At 36.1% G+C, this 24,875-nt stretch overlaps 1 protein-coding gene across 3 annotated transcripts in view; it reads left to right on the top strand.

The window, feature by feature from the left end:
* MYO6 (myosin VI) overlaps positions 1–24,875 on the top strand; it is a 117,084-nt gene that overhangs the window by 74,086 nt on the left and 18,123 nt on the right. For all 3 annotated transcript variants that reach the window (XM_007456605.1, XM_007456603.1, XM_007456604.1), the window contains 12 exons: positions 88–183; positions 478–651; positions 3,958–3,996; positions 6,284–6,377; positions 12,625–12,755; positions 12,843–12,920; positions 17,640–17,769; positions 19,478–19,568; positions 20,274–20,424; positions 21,915–22,123; positions 22,789–22,867; positions 23,723–23,883. In XM_007456605.1, the coding sequence (XP_007456667.1) occupies positions 88–183; positions 478–651; positions 3,958–3,996; positions 6,284–6,377; positions 12,625–12,755; positions 12,843–12,920; positions 17,640–17,769; positions 19,478–19,568; positions 20,274–20,424; positions 21,915–22,123; positions 22,789–22,867; positions 23,723–23,883 (1,433 nt within the window). The remainder of the gene's footprint in view (positions 1–87; positions 184–477; positions 652–3,957; positions 3,997–6,283; positions 6,378–12,624; positions 12,756–12,842; positions 12,921–17,639; positions 17,770–19,477; positions 19,569–20,273; positions 20,425–21,914; positions 22,124–22,788; positions 22,868–23,722; positions 23,884–24,875) is intronic.

Genomic DNA, 24,875 nt, shown 5'->3' on the forward strand with positions numbered 1-24,875 from the left:
GCGGACTCTCAACCACTGCGCCACCAGGGAAGCCCTGTGTAGTATATTTTTGATAATTTAATAACTGGTGTGTGTATCATTTTTCAGATTCCTAGAAAGTCTAAGCTGGCAGTTCACAGGAACATCAGAGATGACGAAGGCTTCATCATCAGGCATTTCGCAGGGGCGGTGTGCTATGAAACAGTGAGTATAACTTTCACTGGGAGGAAACCATTTGATGTTGAAGCTGTGCTGTGCAATATGGTAACATCTAGCCACATCTGGCTATTTCAAGTTAAATAAAATTTAAAATTCAGTTCTTCAGTACATCGGCCACATTTCATGTGCTTGCTGTCCCCACTGCCTGGTGGTGGCGATATTGGACAGCACAGCTACAGAACATTTCCACTACCTCAAAACAGTTCTATTGGACAGCACCATGGTAAGGAATATTATCACAAGATGGACTGAATCATTCCTGTTTGCTTTATTTTTCAGACTCAATTTGTGGAAAAAAATAATGATGCTTTACATATGTCTCTTGAGTCCTTAATATGTGAATCCAGGGATAAATTTATCCGGGAATTATTTGAATCATCCACAAATAACAACAAAGACACTAAACAGAAAGCAGGAAAACTTAGCTTCATCAGTGTGGGAAACAAGTTTAAGGTATTTGTGCTAAATGTATTAGTTGAATTTTTTTTCTTACTGCATTAAAATTGTAGTTGTTTTATACTCTACAGTGGATAGTGTAGATCACTGTGAGAAATCCCACGAGTGAGATTCAAGAGCAGACCCTGAACTGTTGATGTTTGTATGCACAATAACATAAAATAGGCATAGTAATTGACCATACGGAAACCTGGTAATTTTACGAACGTGCTCTTTCTTGGTGCTTTAACATGTCTGATTGCTTCTCCTCATGTTCTTGCTTCTGTTTACTGTCTGGTTGACCTTCAAACCTTCTCTTTCCCATGTGTTTTCTGTTTCCTTCCTCATTCAGCAGTTTTGTTTTAGCTGGAGTAGTCCAGCTCCAGATGGCTAGAGAGGACTAGTTGAGTTGAGAGAGGAAAAGCAGGCACTGCCAGGGGCTTCAGGTAAATGATCACCTTCGTGGACTCCTACTTACAGAGTGGCTGCCGTGTTAAAAAGAGCCCAGCTCGAGTTAATGATTTCATTTTGTAATTCATTTTTAACGTGTTTTTTCTCATAGTGCATTTTGGGTGTGCATATTACACTAAAATTTGATTAAAACTTTTAAGAACTTCTGTAAAAGATAAATGCTTTGTGTGGCAAACCCTTCAAATTGCTTATTTGACGTTGAAGAACACTTCATTTGTTTCATTAATTTTGGATCAGGAATTTATTCTCTGAGGTCTGATAAGGAATTGTCACATGATGTGCCTTAGAAATGCAACACTGCTATTTGGTTCTAAGTGCTGAGTATTTTGCATAGAAAAAGATAATTTAAAAACTTTGTGTCATGTTTAATGAATTAAAAATTATAATAAATAGATCAAAGAAATAGAATTAATTTCTCTCTTATATATTTCCACAGTCTTTTTGTTCTGTTTATAAGAAAACAACATATGCCTTTCATTATGTGTACTTCAAATATTAAAAATGATGTAATTAGGAACAATATTTAAGACTCAGAATACTAGGATACTAACAGTGTAAGCTTCCTGAAATCCCTTGTGGATTGAAATGGGCTCTAAATAACTAACTTGATAAAATCATGTTTATAAAACAAAATCTGAAACAGATATAGGAGAATTCCGCTTATAACACATTTTTTCAGGTAACTGAATAAAAAGTCTTGAACTTTATTGTAAGTTATATTCATTAATTATGAGTTTCTTCTTCTCTTGACAATACTCTTTCTCTTATTTGGATATTCTTAGATTCTTAAATAGACATAATGGTAACAGATTGGTTTAAAATAGTACATTAGCCTGTATGAGACGGATATCATTTATTAAGTATTTTCCTAGTGTGATATAGTAGTATTGCTGGCAAGAACATACTTGAAATTTTAGACAATATAAATAAAATAAAAAACATTCTTAACATTCTTTGGACTAAGGTATTTTATGTAGAGACTTTAAGTGCCTTAAAATTGCTTATATGCAATACAATGTATTTTGCCCGTCAAACTGCTTGAAAACAGTAACTAAAAGAAGTAACATTGTTAATAATAAAATTTCAAAATGTTTTTATTGAGATACTTTGAAATGAAATATTAGTAGTAATTCTTATTTTTAAATATAGTAGAATAGCTCATTAAATTCAAATTCAAGTTATGGGAGGCAATAAAACAACACAGGCTAGCACTTAACAGTAACACTTCAGTTAGCGAACATGACCGAGAATCAGAAGTTTTCCACTGAAAAGTGACATTTTCAGGTTATTGAAATAGAACTCGTTTACTATTAGTGTTTTAGAAAAAGTAATTCTTTTTGATGAAAATCATATTCTTTTATTATGTACATGAATAATTGTACGCTTTGAAATAAAAATAAAATACAAGTAAAGCATGCGTTGCATCAGGCTATTATGCCTTTTGGTCTTTGACCGCTGTTCTTTGGTAATTGACGTTCTTCCCTCTTCTCTCAGATGCTATAGTTTATTTTTGCTCCTTCTACTGAGTTAACTTTATGTCCATTTTTTGGGCGAATACTGTGCTATGGATTAGGAAGCATGGGCTTTGTCACAGTTGTTTTCTTTCCAAATTAGTGGCTCTTACACTTGCTTTTCATTTGTGTGCTGGTCTAGACTGGTTGAGGTTGTCAGAACTCTGTCAAGCAGATCAGTGGGGTATGACTGTATTTTTTTAATCCAGTGAGAAATTCACTCCGTTTTTATAACTTAAGCCTATAATGTCCCAAGTGTACTGTAGCATCACGCTTAAGAGATTGAGCCTTGGTGTTAGGTCCTGGTTGGAATCTTGGTTTTGCCTGATCTTGGCAAGTGATTTATCTCTCTTGGGCCTCACTGTTTTCACCTATAAAATGAGTCTACTAATATATCCTTAATTAGAGTTGTGGTGCGGATTAAACTTGATAATGCCTGTGAAAAGCTTTGAGCAGTGTCTGACTCATAGAAAGCATTCAGTAAAGTATACCTATTATTATTATTAAGTATAGCTGTGATTGAATAAATATGTTAATTGAAGAATTAATTAATTAATTTCTCTTTTGTTAAGTAGTACAATAAGCATCCCAGTGTAAAATCAGTATAACAATTTAAATAATTTACTTTGCAGAGAAGTAAAGCAAATGCATGATTTTAATGTACTGAACCAGAGTACATTAAAATCACTTAATATTATTAAGAAAAGGAAAGGTCAGTAACTACTTGTACTGTCCATTGTGAAATTTTTTCTCGAGAAAATTGTCCTAGCCTTTAAAAATAATTGAAATGTGAAGTTTTAAAATAGTAGAGAGGGTTTCTACAGGTAGGCAGGTCAGTTTCATTTATGAAAGGTGTCATATAAAACAATCCTAATACATAGCATTAGTGTATATTTTAAACACGTTTTCATTCTTAATGGAGCGTGTCACAAGCTACACCCAGCTTGCCATGAGTTCACATTACTGCTCCGTTGATCCCTTATTGAATGCATCCCCATCATTTTCATTTACTTCTTGCATTGCCTGTATACTTTTTCCTCATTCACCCCACCTGCAAGTGTGCATGTATGTTTTCTAGTACTGCTAATTTTCAGCCTTTTAATTGTATAAGTTCTGTATAAGTAAAATAAGTTATTGTCCTTGGCATCATATATCAGCCATACATTTCTGCATGTTACTCTGTTAAAGAGATTGTGTACCAGAAGCTGTTAAATTGTAATGTGTTATATATATCAGGGTTATTGCATGTTATTTTATTCTAATGTTGAAAAGCTAATATTTACTTATGGTATTACGTACTTCTGCTCTTTGAAATAATGAAGTGATTTCCTTTCTTCTACAGACACAGTTAAATTTGCTTCTGGATAAACTTCGAAGTACTGTGAGTACACTTAAAAAAAAACCCACAGGGTTTTTTGTTTGTTTGTTGTTGTTGTTTTTTCCGGCTGCGCTGCAAGGCACGTGGGATCTCAGTTCACCGACCACGGATTGAACCTGTGCCCCCTGCACTGGAAGTGCCGAGTCTTAACCACTGGACTTCCAGGGAAGTCTTCAAAAACAGCGTTTTTAAATGGTCCTCTTAAACTATTATTCGTAATTACTCAAATAAGCAGAGTAAACCTGTAATAATTAGAAATTCATTTTAAACCAAATTTCATCATTAAAAAAAAATCAGTTTTTAAAATGGTTGTCATTTTGGTTAAAACCTAACCAGGTTTTTTCTGAAGAAGAGTCAAATATATATGTGCAGTTAAATTGTTTTATAAATATGTAGAATTCTCTGAATGTTATTAAGATTATCCTGTAGCTTCAGGAAAGTGAAAATAATTAGTTATCATAGGGAAGGAAAATGTATTTTTTAGGATTAACGATAACACATATAATTCATTTTCATTTTGTTACTCTGGTGGTAACATTCTCTAACATGACAGTGCTGATATGGAATAAAATGGACACAATATTTTTATGCCCTATTATAGTGGCAGTATTTCCTAGGAGCCTTTTTATTAACTAGACATTTTAATTCTCTCTGTTTTTTAAAGAAAAATTCACCATAGAAAGAAATTTGATATGTGGGTTATATAAATGAGGCATGATTTCAAGAGAAGACTTTTTTTTTTTTTTTTTTTGTGGTACGCGGGCCTCTCCCCGCTGCGGCCTCTCCCGCCGCGGAGCACAGGCTCCGGACGCGCAGGCTCAGCGGCCACGGCCCACGGGCCCAGCCGCTCCGCGGCACACGGGATCCTCCCGGACCGGGGCACGAACCCGTGTCCCCTGCATCGGCAGGCGGACTCCCAACCACTGCGCCACCAGGGAAGCCCAGAAGACTTATTTTTTAAGCAAATCCACAGAACTTAACTGATTACTCTTTTCATGTAGTCATTTGAAAGCCAAATATTTATTGTCTCTGTGCTATTGTTGCTTAACTTATTGTTAGATTTGCTTTTGAAACCATTAAGAAATTCTTTTAACTATCCTCATTGTTTGCAAATATTTCTAAGGACAGACCTTTAAAAACCAAGTCTGATGAGGAGGTATTTTATTTTTATCACCCAAATATAATGCTACTGTAAAATGATTAGATTATATTTGTGATTTTTAAAAAAGGCATTTCTAAAAAGTGTTCTAAAAGTGTTTGTAGTGAGCATCATTGTTGACATTAACTATTCAGTTTTGCAAGGTGGCTACTTGGAAGTGAAGCTGTTATTTGGATGTTTAGTGTATTAGCTTCAGTTCCCAACAGTTTCACTGGGTACATAGCAGTATTCTCTCTGTCTCATTCAGCAAAAATCTGATAACGGATTGTAAATGAATGCCTTTAAGCTTTTTAAAATACATATCGTTTAACAAACAAAACTTTAAAATGTGCAGTGGTGCAGCTCAGGGACCTACTGTATGTTTTTGAAATAGAATGATGAGAAAGGTTGACTTTTTTTTTTTTTTTTTTTTTTTAGCACTTTGGCCTAAATTTTAAGAGGCATAATTTTATGCCATCTTGTCATAGGGCAATTTTCTTATCACAGAAGCACAGCATATAAATATATTTAAATATAGAATAAAATCACATGTATGTCATGCTGTGAAATGTATTGTTTAAATATGTTGAAATATTTTACTAGGAGAGACTTTTTACAATAACAGTTTTTTGGCACTCAAATCTAAAATGTATTTTTCTAATATTAGTATATAAATGCTTTACATTATAAAAGTATGCTAATGGTCATAAGTTCCTTAGTGATTATTTTAAAAGAGGTTCAGGGCTTCCCTGGTGGCACAGTGGTTGAGAATCTGCCTGCCAACGCAGGGAACACGGGTTCGAGCCCTGCTCTGGGAAGATCCCACATGCCATGGAGCAACTTGGCCCGTGAGCCACAACTACTGAGCCTGCGCGTCTGGAGCCTGTGCTCCGCAACAAGAGATGCCGCGACAGTGAGAGACCCGCGCACCGCGATGAAGAGTGGCCCCCGCTCGCCGCAACTAGAGAAAGCCCTCTCACAGAAACGAAGACCCAACACAGCCAAGGATAAATAAATTAATTAATTAATTAAAAAAAAAAAAAGAGGTTCAGAAGTTAATGATAATATGCTCTGAAAGTAGCTGGTATTCACAGAAATAGAAAAATAAGAATGCTATATGGATCATTTTTAAAAGTACCTTTATTATTCTAGGGAGCAAGCTTTATTCGTTGTATCAAGCCTAATTTAAAGATGACAAGCCACGACTTTGAAGGAGCTCAAATCTTGTCTCAGCTTCAATGTTCAGGTATTTCTCTATTTTTGTAATCTATATCGGGGTGTGTTGAGAGTCTTAGTTCAAATAAAATTTAATATATGCAGTGTAATATATGCAGATAGTAATTCACAACTATCTTGATTATTTTTAAGTGCGGTAAGACTTTTATATTTCCTTTATTTATAAGAAAAGAAGGGCTAACAAATTATTTGAGCAGTATTGGCATAGATGTTTTACATCATTGAAGTAAAATTTATAAACACTCTTCAGCTGCGAACCCAGGTCTCCCGTCGTGGGTGCTTTCCGTGGCCTTCTCAGTCCTGCAGCGGTTCGTTCCCATGTACCTGGGTCAGGCGGGGGGTTTTGGTGTCCTTTTTTGTTTGTTTGTTTTTTATTTAATTTATTTTTACTTTTGGCTGTGTTGGGTCTTCGTTGCTGTGCGCAGGCTTTCTGTAGTTGTCGCGGTGAGCAGGGGCTACTCTTCGTTGCAGTGCGCGGGTCTCTCATTGCAGTGGCTTCTCTTGTCACGGAGCACGGGCTCTAGGCATGCGGGCTTCAGTAGTTGCAGCACTGGGGCTCAGTAGTTGTGGCGCACAGGCTTAGTTCCTCTGTGGCATGTGGGATCTTCCCAGACCAGGGCTTGAACCCGTGTCCCCTGCATTGGCAGGCGGATTTTTAACCACTGTGCCACCAGGGAAGTCTGGTTTTGATGTCCTTGCTTCCCACTCCACTACTTGTAAAACGAAAGAAAAAAAAAAATCAACACAATACCCTCGGCTTCTGTGGAACTTTTCTGCACTTGGTTAAACTATCACTTTCTACCCCTCACCCGGCCACATTCTGCCTGTGCTTAGTCACCCAAGTCTTGGGCCCTGGACTCCCTGTTTTCCTTCCCCGTGCCCACCCTCCATCCCTCCCACACCACCCCTGCCTGTCCCGCTGATTCAGGCCTGGGACACTTCCGGAAATTCTCTTGCTTCCCCAGCTCCTTATCTTGCTTGTCTTAGAGGCGGATTTATTAGAAAGCTACAGTCGCTTTAGCTTCAGGGTGGTGCCTTATTTAAATGAGCTCCTATCAAAACCCTAAACCTGATTTTGTATGCTTTTGTAATTTGTAATTTCATACTTTTTTTCTTAAAGTGCCCTCCCCTAATTATATAAGCTTTAGGCTCCCCACAGCTACATCTACCCTTGACCCTTCTCACAAAACCTTAGCTGTTTGTGAATCTAATTTTGTCCTTTGTCCTCATCTGCACAGAGGAAGTGGGCAAGATAGATTGGCACTGTTACAAATTCATGATCACTAACCTTCAGAGGGCTCTCATTACCCGCCCCACCAAGTTTCCCTGGCCAGCAGGTTCTGTTTCTCTCCGGACCCGTCAGACCCACCCTGCTCTCCTCAAGTCTCTGAGCCTCTGCTAACAGGCAGCCTCACCTCTTTTTACTAAAAAGCTGAAAGCCTTACCTGTGTGCTACCAAACACTCCTACCTGCACAACTGCCCTCCTGGTAGAAAGGAGGAAGTGCCTCTCTTCCTCATTGAGACTGTAGTTCTTTGGATCTATCCCTTCCTGCCTTTTCATTAATCCTCAGTATTGATGATCTGTATTGAAGCTCTGAGATGGTTTCAATCCCATCGAAACCTCATCTTTACTCCCTCTCACCGACATTCCTGTCCAGCTGCCTCCCTATCTCTGGCCTCACTTTCTTTTCTCCAGTTTTTGCTTTTCTCTCCAAGAATATTCTCTTCTTGCTTTCTCAGTTTCCTGCCTTCCACTTGCTCTTTAACCCGAGGGAATTCAGTTTCCAACAAAATAATTCTTGATGAGGTTTCCGGTGATTCCCTTGGCCCTGAATCACATGTTTCCTCAGACCCTCATCTCGGTGGAGTCCGGCAGCATTTGCCTCTACCCCATCCCCATAACATAGCCTTTCCTCAGCGCCTAAAACAGCGTGTGTCCCTGCCTCTCCTTTGAATTCTCTGGCCATTCCTGCCTCCTCTGCAGGGTCATCTTCTACCTAGATATTATTTGTTAGAGTTTTTTAAGCTCTGGGTTAGGCCTGTTCTCCTTCTCGCTCTTGATCAGTGCTGTTCGGTATAACTTTCCATGGGGGTGGACATATTCTATGCTTGTGTTGTCCAGTATGGTAGCCACTAGATACTTGTGGCTACTGAGCTCTTGAAATGTGACTAGTATGACTTAGGTTCTGAATTTTTAATTTGTATGTAATTTTAATTTTTAAAAATTTAAATATAGTCACATGTGGCTAGGGCAACTACAGAGCATGTGCCTAGCAACTGTCACACTGGACAACCTAGCCACATATTCTCAATCTAAGTCTCCCCAAGGCCCTTTTATATGACCTAAAGAGTGTGTCTTTTACTCCTCCAGATTTACTGAGATATAATTGACATATAACATTGTGTAGATCCAAGTTGTGCAATGTGTTGATCTGATACACTAACATATTGTAAAAAGGATTGCCACCATAGTGTTAGCTAAGAGTCCCGTGAGGTAATATAATTACCATTGCTTGTTTGTTGTGAGAACATTTAAGGTCTACTCTCCTAGTAGACAGTGAGCCTTAGTACTCCCTAATCCAAGCTGTCACCATCTTTCACCTGGCTTTCTGCTGAAGTTTCCTAAGTATTCTCCTCACATCTGCTCGGTGTGTTCTTCACATACATCCAGAATTACTGCTTTACGACTCAAATCTGAGCATGTCTTTTTATTGCTTAAAATGCTGCAGTGGCTTCTGATTATGATTAGGGTAAAGAGCAGAGTCCTCGTAGCTTATGAGGCCCCATGTGGTCTGGCCCGTGTGTCTATAGCCTCCTCTGTTTTCTCTCTCTCCTCTCCATTCTCCAGTCACTCCGGCCTTTGCTTTAGTTCCTTAAATCCTCTGTATTCCCTCTGTTCACGGGGCCTGTGCACATGCTGCTTCCTGTATGAGAAGCTCTTATCTCCCCTTTGTCTTATTTTTCACATTTGCGCTTGGTTGTCATTTCTTTATGAAAGCCCCCAACTAGGAAGGGGGCCTGAGTAAAGGGTGCCTAGCACCATCATTTCACAGTCATAAATTTTATTTATTTTCTCCTTTCTCTAATCTGTAAACCTCTCGAGGGCAGATACTGTGTCTGTTTTGGCTTGTATGCATGTCCCTGCTTCCTGACAACGCAAAGCACGTACTAGACTTAGTAAGCATTTGTTGAATGAAATGCACAGTCTAGGAAATAAAAAGATTTATTTGTGACTAATTTTAACAAATACTAGAAAGTTAAATAAGTGATGTCTGTTTTATTCCTACATATGTATAGATGTATTTTTGTAATATTTTCTTCAGATCATTTTTACTTTGACTATTTTTCTCATTTAAATTTCCCTTTACGATTTGTTTAGCTTAATATAATGTCGTTTATTTCCTAAGTGAGCATCCAGTGTCCTGGCAAGTCAAGTGTGTTTAGATTTAGCTACATATACTATTAGATCAGCAGAGTGTGGGCTCACTGATGCTTTAGCTGGAATTCCTCTTTCAGTAAGCAGTGTATTTTAACATGTTAAGATCTGTTGGCAGTTTAATAGATGCCACCAATTCATAATAGTTTGATTTTTTTTTATAGTACTTATAATAGTAAAATGGCATAGAATTGGTTCCAGTTATGTGGCTAGGTAATGAGAAAAAGCAAAAAATACCAATAACTGGTGGAAAGAAAAATAATTATGAAGTTTTCTAAAAAAAAACGACATTTAAGATTTGATTTCTGTAATACTTTGCCTTTCCATTTCTGTTTTTTTCCAATTTAAGGAGAATTAATTAATTGAGGACAGCTTTTACTAAAGTGACTATCTTCTGATCAGCCAACCCCAGGGCAAAGTGGGGGAAGGTGAGAGAAGGCAGGTCTTCTTTCTTTAACCTCAGGGCTCTGCTGCCCGTGTGTGTGGTAGCAAAGAGGGGTTCTGAGGATGACCAGCCGGGACTGCAAACCTGGCCCTTCACCAGACTCCCCGAGGAAGCTCTTCACCAAACTCCCCGAGGAAGAGCCAGGTCATGGGAATCTCTAGAAGGGAGAGTACTTGGTTTGGTGATTTTTACTTTTTTTAAGCATCAAAAGATCTTTAGAGTAAAGTAGCTTCAAGTGTGGAGAAAGCAGCCGTAGACTTGGTAATTTGTTAAGCTCCATGAAATTTTTTTTTTTTTTTTTTTGCGGTACGCGGGCCTCTCACTGTTGTGGCCTCTCCCGTTGCGGAGCACAGGCTCCAGACGCGCAGGCTCAGCGGCCATGGCTCACGGGCCCAGCCGCTCCGCGCCATGTGGGATCTTCCTAGACCGGGGCACGAACCCGTGTCTCCTGCATCGGCAGGCGGACTCTCAAGCACTGCGCCACCAGGGAAGCCCTCCATGAAATTCTTAATGTACTTCTGTGAGCCTAGTCGTCTACAGCTACAGGGCAAGCCAAGGGACTCAGAGGTTGGGATGCACACATTTCTAAGGGTACTTGTTTTTTTTGATATAAATAAAATGGGCAACAATATCAACCAAACCTTACTTTTATTTCTCCAGGCAGAGCCAAAAACTAAATCTAGATCTGAACTCTCCATAGGAATAATTGTGTTTATATGTTCCATTATATTATATTAAATTTAATTTAATATTATGTTTAATTTAATACTAAACTTTGTTTAATTATAATACATAATATGTTACACATTATAGTATTATATATAAATTATCAATTGCATATAATATATATTTATTATATTTAAGTTATAATAGCCATATATGTTCACTGTAACAAAAATGAAATGGTACAGAATAATATAAGTAAAGAGAAGTCTCACTTCTCAGCGGTGATGATTTAACTCTGTGTCTTGGACATATTTTTCATACTTGTTAAACCTCTGCCCTGTTATTTTTGATAAATATATCATATTCTATCATATGGTTATAACATAATTTAATTAATATTTAAGTGATTTCTGTGTTTTCTATTACCAACAGTGACCCAGTGAACATGTAGACGTTCTCTGTGCATATCTTTGCCCACATACGTGACAAGTTGTAGGATAGATTCATCAAAGTGGAAAATAGTCAAAGGGATAGATATCTATTATTATCTATTATTAATACTTAGATATCTAGATAATAGATATCTATTATTAACACTTAATATTAATTTAATAATATAAAGAAATATTCCAAACTGCCATCTAAAATTGTTGCACTGGTTTACTCTCCCACTAAGAATGTATGTGCGTGTTTTCCTACACTGTCATCATGCCCAAGTACTATTGGGGTTTTACATCTTCGCCAGTCAGATAGGTTAAAATTCAATCTGATTGCCTAGAGAGGCTATCTTTCCAATGAGATTATTCTAAAATAAAAATCCACTCATTTAAAAATATTTCATAATTTTATTTTGCTAGTTTAACTTTTTGACCAGCAGAAATTTATTTTGGTATAAGGAGTGAGGTAAGGATCTGATGTTATTTTTGTTTTCTAAATGTCTAGCCATTTGTCCCTAACAATTTTTATTGAATAATCTTATTTTCTTCACTGATTTAAATAGTCCTGTAGACTGAAATCCAGGTCTTACTATAAACAAAAGTCCTGGCATTATCCATAGTAGTTGAGCCTTTCCCTATTTTATGCTTTTCCTGACGTGAAAAGCTCACACTGACTCAAGGCTCAAATTAATCACTTAGTAGAGTTACAGTGAATATAGGTAAGTCATCCTGTAGACGCTTTACCCCAGCAGACTAATTCCTTTGAGAGGTGAGAGAAAAGGGGATCTTTATAATGAGAAAGTGTGCTCTCCTCTCTTCTCCGTTTGCTTGAAGCACTGGTGAGAATCGGGGAATGTGTTTGACTTTGTGTTGGAGACTCTTATCGGGAATCTTGTTCCAAAAGTAACCCCAGGACTCGGAAAATAGCCTAATGTAGGTCTTTGCCTTGTATACCGCGATTGTGACACAAAGGGTTCCAGCAGAAAAAAAAGATACAAACTACATTCGAATTTTTTAGAGACCAGTCGTTTGTCTCTAGAAAATAGTTAGTCAAGCTCATTTTAGATGAAATTTGGCTACAGTAGTTTTTAGGTGGTGGGTAAGCTGAGACATATTGAGTATAAGTATGATATTTTCTATGTAATATTTCATTGCTGATAATTTCTGTAAATTACCCATTTTAATTTATAAAATTCTTTGATCATTTGCAAGTTATCCTTGGACTTCTGCACAGTGATTGGCAGTAAAACTTCTGTTTGTTTATGAATGTAGGTATGGTGTCTGTTTTGGACTTGATGCAGGGCGGTTTCCCATCACGAGCTTCATTTCACGAACTCTACAACATGTATAAAAAGTATATGCCAGATAAACTCGCAAGATTAGATCCAAGACTATTTTGTAAGGTACAAACACTACCTAAATTGAGATATCTTAGCTATAAACTATCTTTCTTATTAATTCCTAATTGGCGTTTAAATTTCATTTTTCAGGCTCTTTTTAAAGCTTTGGGCTTAAATGAAATCGACTACAAGTTTGGGTTAACAAAAGTATTTTTTAGACCTGGCAAGGTAAATACATTTTTATTTTAAACTTTAACATAATTAATATGGATAGTAGGAGTCAGTGAATATTTTTAAGCGTTCAGTGATTTATGTTATTCTTAAAGAGCATGCATATGTGTGTGACACACATACACACAATTTTCCCACTGGTGAGAAGTTTACAATGTATAGTACTCTGTACAGGGTTTCTTTTTTTTTTTTTTTTTTCAGCTTTGGAAGTATTGGAATCAGAGGATTGTTTACTTGAATTTTTTACTTAAATAAGGGTTAACCTGAGATACTTCTGTTTTAAACAAGTTGAAAGCTTTTCTAAAACATATTCAGTCTTCAATAATTAAAAAATTCACAGTACTTTTGAGTCTTCATTGTGAGAATGAGATCTATTAGAGCTTGATAGATGTGTAACATACAGAAAATTGGACTGGAGTCTGCTGACTTCTGTCAAATCGTAGAAGGAATGACTGTATAAATACTTTTGTATGTAACATAATTTTCTTCGGCTACCCATAGTTTTAGTATTTACAGATTCTTGTACTAGTCCTGTACTAGGATACAAAGTAGAGTTATAGAATATTTCATAACTAAAAATATACAATACAGAAATACTTAAATGCTATTCACAATCAGTTCATAATATTTTCACCATTCCTGACTTCTTTTATATTGATTGAATATTGCGTTCTCATAATTTTAAACACAATTGTTATTATATAATAGACAACTATACTTGTTTGACTTAGCAAAATCGTTCACTGCGCCACCAGGGAAGCCCTCCATGAAATTCTTAATGTACTTCTGTGAGCCTAGTCGTCTACAGCTACAGGGCAAGCCAAGGGACTCAGAGGTTGGGATGCACACATTTCTAAGGGTACTTGTTTTTTTTGATATAAATAAAATGGGCAACAATATCAACCAAACCTTACTTTTATTTCTCCAGGCAGAGCCAAAAACTAAATCTAGATCTGAACTCTCCATAGGAATAATTGTGTTTATATGTTCCATTATATTATATTAAATTTAATTTAATATTATGTTTAATTTAATACTAAACTTTGTTTAATTATAATACATAATATGTTACACATTATAGTATTATATATAAATTATCAATTGCATATAATATATATTTATTATATTTAAGTTATAATAGCCATATATGTTCACTGTAACAAAAATGAAATGGTACAGAATAATATAAGTAAAGAGAAGTCTCACTTCTCAGCGGTGATGATTTAACTCTGTGTCTTGGACATATTTTTCATACTTGTTAAACCTCTGCCCTGTTATTTTTGATAAATATATCATATTCTATCATATGGTTATAACATAATTTAATTAATATTTAAGTGATTTCTGTGTTTTCTATTACCAACAGTGACCCAGTGAACATGTAGACGTTCTCTGTGCATATCTTTGCCCACATACGTGACAAGTTGTAGGATAGATTCATCAAAGTGGAAAATAGTCAAAGGGATAGATATCTATTATTATCTATTATTAATACTTAGATATCTAGATAATAGATATCTATTATTAACACTTAATATTAATTTAATAATATAAAGAAATATTCCAAACTGCCATCTAAAATTGTTGCACTGGTTTACTCTCCCACTAAGAATGTATGTGCGTGTTTTCCTACACTGTCATCATGCCCAAGTACTATTGGGGTTTTACATCTTCGCCAGTCAGATAGGTTAAAATTCAATCTGATTGCCTAGAGAGGCTATCTTTCCAATGAGATTATTCTAAAATAAAAATCCACTCATTTAAAAATATTTCATAATTTTATTTTGCTAGTTTAACTTTTTGACCAGCAGAAATTTATTTTGGTATAAGGAGTGAGGTAAGGATCTGATGTTATTTTTGTTTTCTAAATGTCTAGCCATTTGTCCCTAACAATTTTTATTGAATAATCTTATTTTCTTCACTGATTTAAATAGTCCTGTAGACTGAAATCCAGGTCTTACTATAAACAAAAGTCCTGGCATTATCCATAGTAGTTGAGCCTTTCCCTATTTTATGCTTTTCCTGACGTGAAAAGCTCACACTGACTCAAGGCTCAAATTAATCACTTAGTAGAGTTACAGTGAATATAGGTAAGTCATCCTGTAGACGCTTTACCCCAGCAGACTAATTCCTTTGAGAGGTGAGAGAAAAGGGGATCTTTATAATGAGAAAGTGTGCTCTCCTCTCTTCTCCGTTTGCTTGAAGCACTGGTGAGAATCGGGGAATGTGTTTGACTTTGTGTTGGAGACTCTTATCGGGAATCTTGTTCCAAAAGTAACCCCAGGACTCGGAAAATAGCCTAATGTAGGTCTTTGCCTTGTATACCGCGATTGTGACACAAAGGGTTCCAGCAGAAAAAAAAGATACAAACTACATTCGAATTTTTTAGAGACCAGTCGTTTGTCTCTAGAAAATAGTTAGTCAAGCTCATTTTAGATGAAATTTGGCTACAGTAGTTTTTAGGTGGTGGGTAAGCTGAGACATATTGAGTATAAGTATGATATTTTCTATGTAATATTTCATTGCTGATAATTTCTGTAAATTACCCATTTTAATTTATAAAATTCTTTGATCATTTGCAAGTTATCCTTGGACTTCTGCACAGTGATTGGCAGTAAAACTTCTGTTTGTTTATGAATGTAGGTATGGTGTCTGTTTTGGACTTGATGCAGGGCGGTTTCCCATCACGAGCTTCATTTCACGAACTCTACAACATGTATAAAAAGTATATGCCAGATAAACTCGCAAGATTAGATCCAAGACTATTTTGTAAGGTACAAACACTACCTAAATTGAGATATCTTAGCTATAAACTATCTTTCTTATTAATTCCTAATTGGCGTTTAAATTTCATTTTTCAGGCTCTTTTTAAAGCTTTGGGCTTAAATGAAATCGACTACAAGTTTGGGTTAACAAAAGTATTTTTTAGACCTGGCAAGGTAAATACATTTTTATTTTAAACTTTAACATAATTAATATGGATAGTAGGAGTCAGTGAATATTTTTAAGCGTTCAGTGATTTATGTTATTCTTAAAGAGCATGCATATGTGTGTGACACACATACACACAATTTTCCCACTGGTGAGAAGTTTACAATGTATAGTACTCTGTACAGGGTTTCTTTTTTTTTTTTTTTTTTTCAGCTTTGGAAGTATTGGAATCAGAGGATTGTTTACTTGAATTTTTTACTTAAATAAGGGTTAACCTGAGATACTTCTGTTTTAAACAAGTTGAAAGCTTTTCTAAAACATATTCAGTCTTCAATAATTAAAAAATTCACAGTACTTTTGAGTCTTCATTGTGAGAATGAGATCTATTAGAGCTTGATAGATGTGTAACATACAGAAAATTGGACTGGAGTCTGCTGACTTCTGTCAAATCGTAGAAGGAATGACTGTATAAATACTTTTGTATGTAACATAATTTTCTTCGGCTACCCATAGTTTTAGTATTTACAGATTCTTGTACTAGTCCTGTACTAGGATACAAAGTAGAGTTATAGAATATTTCATAACTAAAAATATACAATACAGAAATACTTAAATGCTATTCACAATCAGTTCATAATATTTTCACCATTCCTGACTTCTTTTATATTGATTGAATATTGCGTTCTCATAATTTTAAACACAATTGTTATTATATAATAGACAACTATACTTGTTTGACTTAGCAAAATCGTTAATAAATATCTCTAGTTCCTTGAAGGCTAAATTAATCATAATAAATAAATCTGATTTCACATCTTGGGGCATGAAATGAAATCTGTGTAATGCATTACCAAATGTATGCACTTTCCTGTGAATATTTTTACTGCAGAGAACTTATATGATCTCCTATAAAAGAACAAAAGTTAAGAATATAAGTATTCATAGTTGGCTTAGCTGTAATCACACGTATTTATCATAAACTCAACATTTCTCATTTCAGGACTGTAGTAATTATTTTAGAATTAAGAGCTTGGTAGAGAAAGCACTTGGTCTTATTTGCCTCCAGAAAAATTAATCACTCAGAAGGATACAGTGAAAGCGCAAGGCAGATTTTCAAAGATCTTTAATCTCATTATATTACCTTTAATTTAATTTCGAAGCTGTTCTTTTGATAGATGTGTGACATCTTCAATATATTGTAGTGGGATATTTGGTAAAGGATAGAAATCAATATGTAATTTGGTGGTAAATTGTGGAAATAATGCATTTTCTTATTTAATAACCTAGTAGATGTTTTATTTGTGTTGTGTGTCTCTTAGTAGCAGTTTCTTATCTCTGACCAAAATAAAGGTGGGGATTGGGCAAGACACAGTAGTTTTGGTGGTACCTGATTTTATAGAGCTGACCTTCACTTCTCCAGTGATCTCAGAATATGGATGAGCCAGTTCAGAGAGACAGTAGACCTTTTTTCATTCTTTTTTCCATAAAACCTTTTGGCTAACCATCTGCAGTGGTCATTTAAGATTCTTTTTCTACTTTTCCTATCGAGTCCGCTAACTAGCAGTGAGTAACCCCCCAGCCCAACCACTGCAAAAAAGATCCTGGAGGAAGGAGGAGAAAGACTTGGGTTTGCTGTGTACCCCACTGAGACATGTCTGTGTAATAGGCTTGTGACCACTTCCAGAAAGCTAGATTTTGGATTTGAGTTACAGTTATTTTGTATCTCTCTGTGTGTTTAAACACATCTGTCTTTTGATACTGTTAGCCAATGACTTTATCTCCTAGTTTGCAGAATTTGACCAGATTATGAAGTCCGACCCTGACCACTTAGCAGAGCTGGTCAAGAGGGTCAATCACTGGCTCATCTGCAGTCGCTGGAAGAAGGTTCAGTGGTGCTCACTGTCTGTCATCAAACGTAGGTGTTTCCTTCCACTCCGAGATACGCAATTATTTTGGAGATGAACTGGTTTGTGGAATGTTATACATTTGTCTCAGTGGTGAGCGCTAGACAACAGAGACCGTGTCGCTTATTCATGCTGTGTCCCTGGTTCCTCCCCTTAACGCCTTACATGTAGTATGTAATAAATTAGTACCTGTGGAGTTTCTTTTTTAAGTTTTTTGAGTGTATGATACTTACCTTCTTTAATTGCATGCATTATATGATAATTTCATCACAACCTAAAAAAAACCCCAGAACTCACTATCTTGATTCTCCCCCCCTCCCCTCCTTTCCTCTCCCTTTCTCCCCTGCTCCCCACACCGTACCCCAGTCTCTCAGACTAAAACCAGAACTTTTCTTTCCGCCCCCGTGGCATCACCAGAATACACACGCTAAAAGTGTCACAGTCGTAATTGTCTCTTCTTGTCCCTGAAATCATGCCAGTCAGCAAGCTCTGTTGATTCCCCCTCCAGACACTGTACATTCTTTGCTCTTTATTGCCACTGCCTTACTGGAGCCCCTCTCCCCAGCCTGCATAGTAACTTCAGTGGCTCCCAAACTGGTTTTCCTGGCTTCCCAGACTTATCTTCCCAGAGTCTCTAAGTAAAAGCCTTTGATTACAGCTTCCTTTAATAAAGGGCAAAGTCTAAAGTCTTAAAATGTTGTAGCAACTACTTCTCTCTGACCCAAAACAAGGATGAGGGGCAGAATAATTTTGGGTTACCTGATGGTCTATAGCAAACCTTTAGCTGTCGGGAGTATCGTTAGTAACTTGATTGAATTTATAATCCCCCGCCCCAGCCGTACTCTCCACAGTACCTGGAACAGTGCTAGGCACATGAAGAGGATTCAGTACATTGCTGCTTATTAATAAAAAAAAATTCCTTTGACCTAATGAAAAGGAATCGTGCAAGCAACGTGCGTGCTATCATGAGGTCTTTTGTTAGTCAATTGTGATATAAATAAAAACAAAACTATAATAATAAAAAGACAACAGAAGCTCTTTTCCCATCACTTCCCAAGTGAAATATGAACATACTTGTCACTATAGTTAAATGCCTTCAGCTTTAAACATTGCATTATGATGGAAAACATATTAAAATTATTTCTACTGTACTATTCGTTTGCGGACTGTGTTGTGCAGTGGTCAAGTCAGTAAGTAGACAGGATCTTTGCAGCATGTTAATGGGGAACCTCTGAAAAAAATGTCTCCAGGTCAGATCAGTCTAGGATATCGAGTAACTGAAGTTAAGTAGAGTCCTTTATTGTAGGATTCTTAGAGGCCGCACTCAGTATGTTCATTGTGAATCTCCAGAAGGAGGTGTAGCGCATAGCTTTTCCTGAATTCATTTGACAGGTGAATCCTTTTTTCAAGACACGCCTGTTAACATTTCCTAGACCAATATTACCGGGGACAATTTGGGACGCATTAATGTAGCATAGCAAGGAGACAGTATATTTAAAATGTACACCTAGCCATATACATGATATGCTTTTTATTTTAAGAAGAATAAAAAACTAAAGAAATGTTAAACTTGCCAGTTTTGATGTCTGATATAATATGTTCATCAAGATCTTGTGTTTCTTGAGAATTGCTTTGTGGAAATGAATGGTTTTTAAAAATCCTGTATGTCTGATTTAAACTAAATAATTTTCTGTCATTATATTTTCCTCTTACACATAGTGAAACACAAAATAAAATATCGAGCTGAAGCCTGCATTAAAATGCAGAAAACTGTTCGAATGTGGCTTTGCAAAAGACGACACAAACCTCGGTAAGATGAATAGAGCCTAAAGAATCCAAAAAACCTATTTACCCTAATATAAAACAGCATAAAGTCATAATGAAGAGCAGTTTGCATACCCACAGTTTCCTTTTTTCTCATGTTCTTTGTAAAAGATGTATTAGTCTGTTATTCATGTTATTTATTGGACATTAGTTAACTAATTGCTTCATTAATTCATTACTTGCCTCATTCTATAAAAGGATTTGAAGTGGCTTAGAAAAATGTAAATGCTGTAAAAGGTTGAAAGAAGCTCTTTTATTCTGATTATTTTGGTGACTTGAGTTTATTGATAAATGTCAAATTGACATTGTTTTTAAAAACATCTCATTAATATTTTGACCATGATTTTCAAGATTACCTGTAGGAATTATATTGTCTCACTGTCAGTTTAGTCTTTATTTCTTATTTGATTCTACTCTTTTAAGTTTTTCTGTCATTTGAATTCTCAAATTTTTCAGTGTAAGTATAGAAGGCTTAAGTCTTGCTGACACATATTAACGTCATTCACATCCATATTTGATGATTCCTCTTACCCTCAACAAAAGATCTAAAAAAAGAGACTATTGAATAACATGAAAACAGAAGTGAAACACTCTGTTTAACAAAATGTTTGGTATTTTATTAAAATGAAAAATCTGTCTGCAGCATTCAGTGGTGAAATTAAACTCTGACGAAGTGTTGTTATCTTTACAGCATTGATGGCCTGGTTAAGGTGGGCACACTGAAGAAACGGCTTGATAAATTTAACGAGGTAGTAAGTGCATTGAAAGATGGAAAACCAGAGATGAATAAACAGGTCGGGGACCTTGAAATTTCTATTGATGCTTTAATGGCCAAAATTAAGGTATGTAACTTTAATCCAAATGACTTTGACCTTTGAAAATAATTTTTAATACCTTGTGTTATTGGTAGTGTCCTTTTTTTAAAGATACAAAATGTTACAGATGTTGAGTCTCAGAGATAAGTGATGCTCAATGTATTATTTACTCTATAGTTGAAAATTTTCATAGTAAAAAAAAAAGATTTTTGTGCAGTTCGTCTGTTGCTAGGAAAGATTTTTCCAAAATACTAACTAAAATACTATACTCTGTTGGTAAGCTTTTGCAGAATCATTACTGAGAGAGGATTAATGCATATTAATTTTGTTTCATCTTTTTCTACTTTCAGAAACTAATTTTTAAATTATAAAAGTAATGTAATATTATTGAAAATCTGGAGAAAATCACCCCCAAATCCTTACCCCCCACACACACTAACACATTCAACTATTATACTGTTGCGTATTCCTCTCAATCTTAGTTTATATGTACATATTTTTGCATCGTTCTTATCATGTACATTTAATTTTGTATCCCTCTCCTTATGTTAGTGCCTCGTTCCTGTTATTCCGTTAGCTTCATATAGGCTATATCATAAATTACTTAACTGTTATGAAGTAACAGTTTTCCTCCATATTTTGTAGCCAAAAAAAGGGGGCCTCTTTTTTTCGGTCTTGATTTCCATTTGATTACTAGTGGGACTGAAAATTTTTTCTATGTGCTTGTTTGTTAGTTATATTCCATCTGTCTATTCATATCTTTTTGTGTTGTACTTTAGGGTCTTAATGTTTTTCTCATCTACTTTCATAATTCAGTGCAATTATGTGGGATATAATACCTCAAAGCGAGGCTTTTACGATGTTTTCTACAGATATTTTATGTAGACAATGATGCATCTTGGAGGAAGAATGGAGAAAGAAGTCAAGAGAAAAATGAAAATGCTTTGGATAGCCTTAGCTGATTTTGCAAATCTGTCAAGAGCCATCCCCATTTATGTGGTATTAAATCAGTTAAAATCAACCCAGCCACATTTAAGAAAATCATCCATCAGTTTTGGGTGTAGTTGATACTTTCTTAAATATTCCTGAGGTATTATTTGAACACTATTGTTAAAGAGTAGTAAACTCTGGCAGAACTAGCTTATCATTCCTTAAAAAATAACTTTGAACTACAGTGTATTAGTCTGTGCACAGTACACCCTTAGATATTTGATTACTTGATTGATAGGAAATAGACGCAAATATTTGTGCATAGAGATCACTTTAAAAATTTTTTTGAATATTTTAATATTTAAACAGTATGAAAAGATAATGGGCTTACTGCTTACCAGCTTTTCCAGTCTTTGTATATGTGCATGTTGGGTTTTTTTTTCATTGTGGTGAAAACACATACCATTAAACTTACCATCTTAACCATTTGTTAAATGTACAGTTCAGTAGTGTTGAGTATATTCACATCGTTGTGCAACAGAAGAGATAACTTTTTAACTACATGTCCATTGTTTTGTTTCTTTAAGTCCACCATGATGACAAGGGAACAAATACAGAAAGAATATGATGCGCTGGTTAAAAGCTCAGAGGTCCTCCTCAGTGCATTACAGAAAAAAAAGCAGCAGGAAGAGGAAGCAGAAAGGCTGAGGCGTATCCAAGAAGAAATGGAAAAAGAAAGGAAAAGACGTGAAGAAGATGAACAACGTCGAAGAAAGGAGGAGGAGGAAAGGCGGATGTAAGGGTTTATGTTGTCGCCTTGAGTTAGAAGCTGACAGGACAGTGAATTCTTTGTGTTGATGGTGGTCAATGAATATTCTTATTTTTAAAAGTCATATTCGTATTTTTAAATACTAGTTTTAGAATAAGTTTGAAAGTGGAGAAAGTAAGCTCATTTTACAATCATAACATAAAATGATTCTAACTATAATCTGAATTTTGGTTAAACTCTTACATCTGAGGATTACTTGAGTTCTTTTTAAAACTATAACTTGCATATTATTTTATAATCTAGGAAGAAGGTACTTCTTTTCTGCAGTTTAAAAACTGATGGCATTTTGGAAGATTGCCATAGTAGGGCAGACGGAAGGAATCTGAGATTGTCTAATTGGAGAAGGAGTAGAGAGAAAGAAGCAGTGTGATCAGGACCTTACAAGTAGCTTGGTAACCAAGTTAATCCAAAGATGTGAAAGGTTATGGAATATAATTGTATTTGTTTTGTTTCTGAAGAACTGCTGTCAGTAGAGTTAGATTTTATTTTATTTTTCAAAATAAGTTGATAATGTATATAGCCAGGAGGTTATTTGACTTCCCATTTTGTAACCCTTATTAATAGTTAAATTTTCTTCTGAAGGATTTCTTGTTTTATATTAAATTTTTGAAGAGTATTCTGCTTTTTGTTAGGAAACTTGACATGGAAGCAAAGAGAAAGCAAGAAGAAGAGGAGAGAAAGAAAAGGGAAGATGATGAAAAACGTATTCAGGTCTGTACTCAGTAGGCAATCAGACTGAATTTCTGTCAAAATGAAATCTGCAAAATTACAAAACAGAAGATCTTGATTTACTAGGTATAAATTGTCATTGTTTTATTCTAGAGACAGAAGGCAGTTTCTCAAGTGGTTATGGGACGGGACTTTGGAGCTAGGGAAGTGAGTTCAAATCCAGCCCCTTACTGACAGAAATTGTGACATTGCACAGGTCACGATGTGGGCCACAGTTTTCTCTCTCTGGAATGGAGATAAATAGTGATTGTGAGCATTAAATGAGTTAACACGTGTTAAGGCATTTTGAACAGTGCCTTGTTCAATAAGTATTAGGTTGTTATTATTCATAGGGGGAAAGTCAGATCAATATTCAGTTACATTATATAATGTTTTTAAAATGTTGTTTTATAACTTTGTAGATACTGATATTAATAGGTTAGGATTAAGATAGTCTCCCTACCCCCATCTTTTAAAAAGTCCATGTCTGAGAATAATTGATTCCCTATTTGAGTGTCTGTCTGTCTCAGCTTTCAGATTCATCCTGAGCACAACCAACACTTTAAATTCCTGACCTCTGCTGTGTAGGTGTTGGTGTTAAGGTGACACCTAGGATACGATATTTGGGAGACTCATACTCTAGTGGTAGAATGGTGGACTCCTGGTTTGGGGAACGAGGTAGCATTAATCATAATATAGAAGAGACTTCTGGTTACACAGTAGGTATTTCTTAGTAAAAAAAAAAAAAAAAAAAAAAAAAAAAAAAAAAAAAATAAGGGAACGATTTTACGTGGGGAGGGGAATGATCAGGTAAACAAGTGGGGAGGCCCCGGGCGCCATGGCCTTCTGTGCTGGCAGGCGGAGGTGGAGGCACAGCTGGCCCGGCAGCGGGAGGAGGAGTCCCAGCAGCAGGCGGTCCTGGAGCAGGAGCGCCGAGACCGAGAGCTGGCGCTGCGGATCGCGCAGAGCGAGGCGGAGCTCATCAGCGACGAGGCGCAGGTGGACCCGGCGCTGCGCAGGTACCGCGCGCGGGGCGAGGCGGAGGCGGAGGGGGCGAGGCGGGGGCGGAGGGGGCGAGGCGGGGGCGGAGGGGGGCGGGGCTTTGCCGCTTGACCTCCCTGCCTGTCTCTTTGCAGCGTTAGGGTGGGCGAGAGTCATCATATTCCTTAGGCCCTGGTATATTTGGCATTTAAAAATGACTTATATTCGCTTTTACACCACCCAAGTGAATGAAGCTATTGATTTCATCAAACTGTTAAACTATTGAAAGTTAAAGCTGATATTTCAGTTCTTGAGTAGTTTAAGAAAATATCTTAAGTTTTACTCTGAAATTATCAAAGAGTATTGTATAAAGGGTAGACAAATAATTTCTAAGTATCTGCTGTTCAACACTGGCATAAAAATCAGTGAATATGTTATAATCCAGTTTAATATTTTTGAGGTTGGAATTCATTACTTTCCTAATGCAAATTTTAAAAATATGTCATATACCCTAACACTTTAGAAATTTTACACGTACACACACGCTCCCCCCCAGCTTCCTCGTGATTTAGAATAAACAGATTTCCCTTTCCAAGAAGGAAGCTTAATCACATTGAAATATTTTGACTCCTCACGTTTCTGAATTATCTCTAAATAGTATGGAGTGTGGAGGAATCAATTATTCTCAGTAAAACCTTCCTGCAATTAAAAGTTGCAGGAAGGTTTTACTGTAACAGATGCATTCTCTAAAAATACAGAATGTAGAAACAGTAGTTACTATTATTATTTATTTGTAAAACTAAAGCAAACTAGTTTGTAGGGTTCCTTTATGTGTAGGTGTATTGTGTATATATTGAGAGGCACATAGATGGGTGTAGCCATGCTTTTCAGAATGTCAGAGCACTGTTGATGACAAAATAATTAAAATACTAGATGTTGCTATTTCCTTGTGAAAGAAAAAAAAAAACTTGGTCCACCACATTGCAACGTGGTGATTATGTTTTATTTAGCTGAAAACAAAGATAGGGAA

Source organism: Lipotes vexillifer, unplaced genomic scaffold (genome assembly GCF_000442215.2).
Source record: "Lipotes vexillifer unplaced genomic scaffold, Lipotes_vexillifer_v1.1 scaffold1226, whole genome shotgun sequence".
Lineage (NCBI taxonomy): Eukaryota > Metazoa > Chordata > Mammalia > Artiodactyla > Lipotidae > Lipotes > Lipotes vexillifer.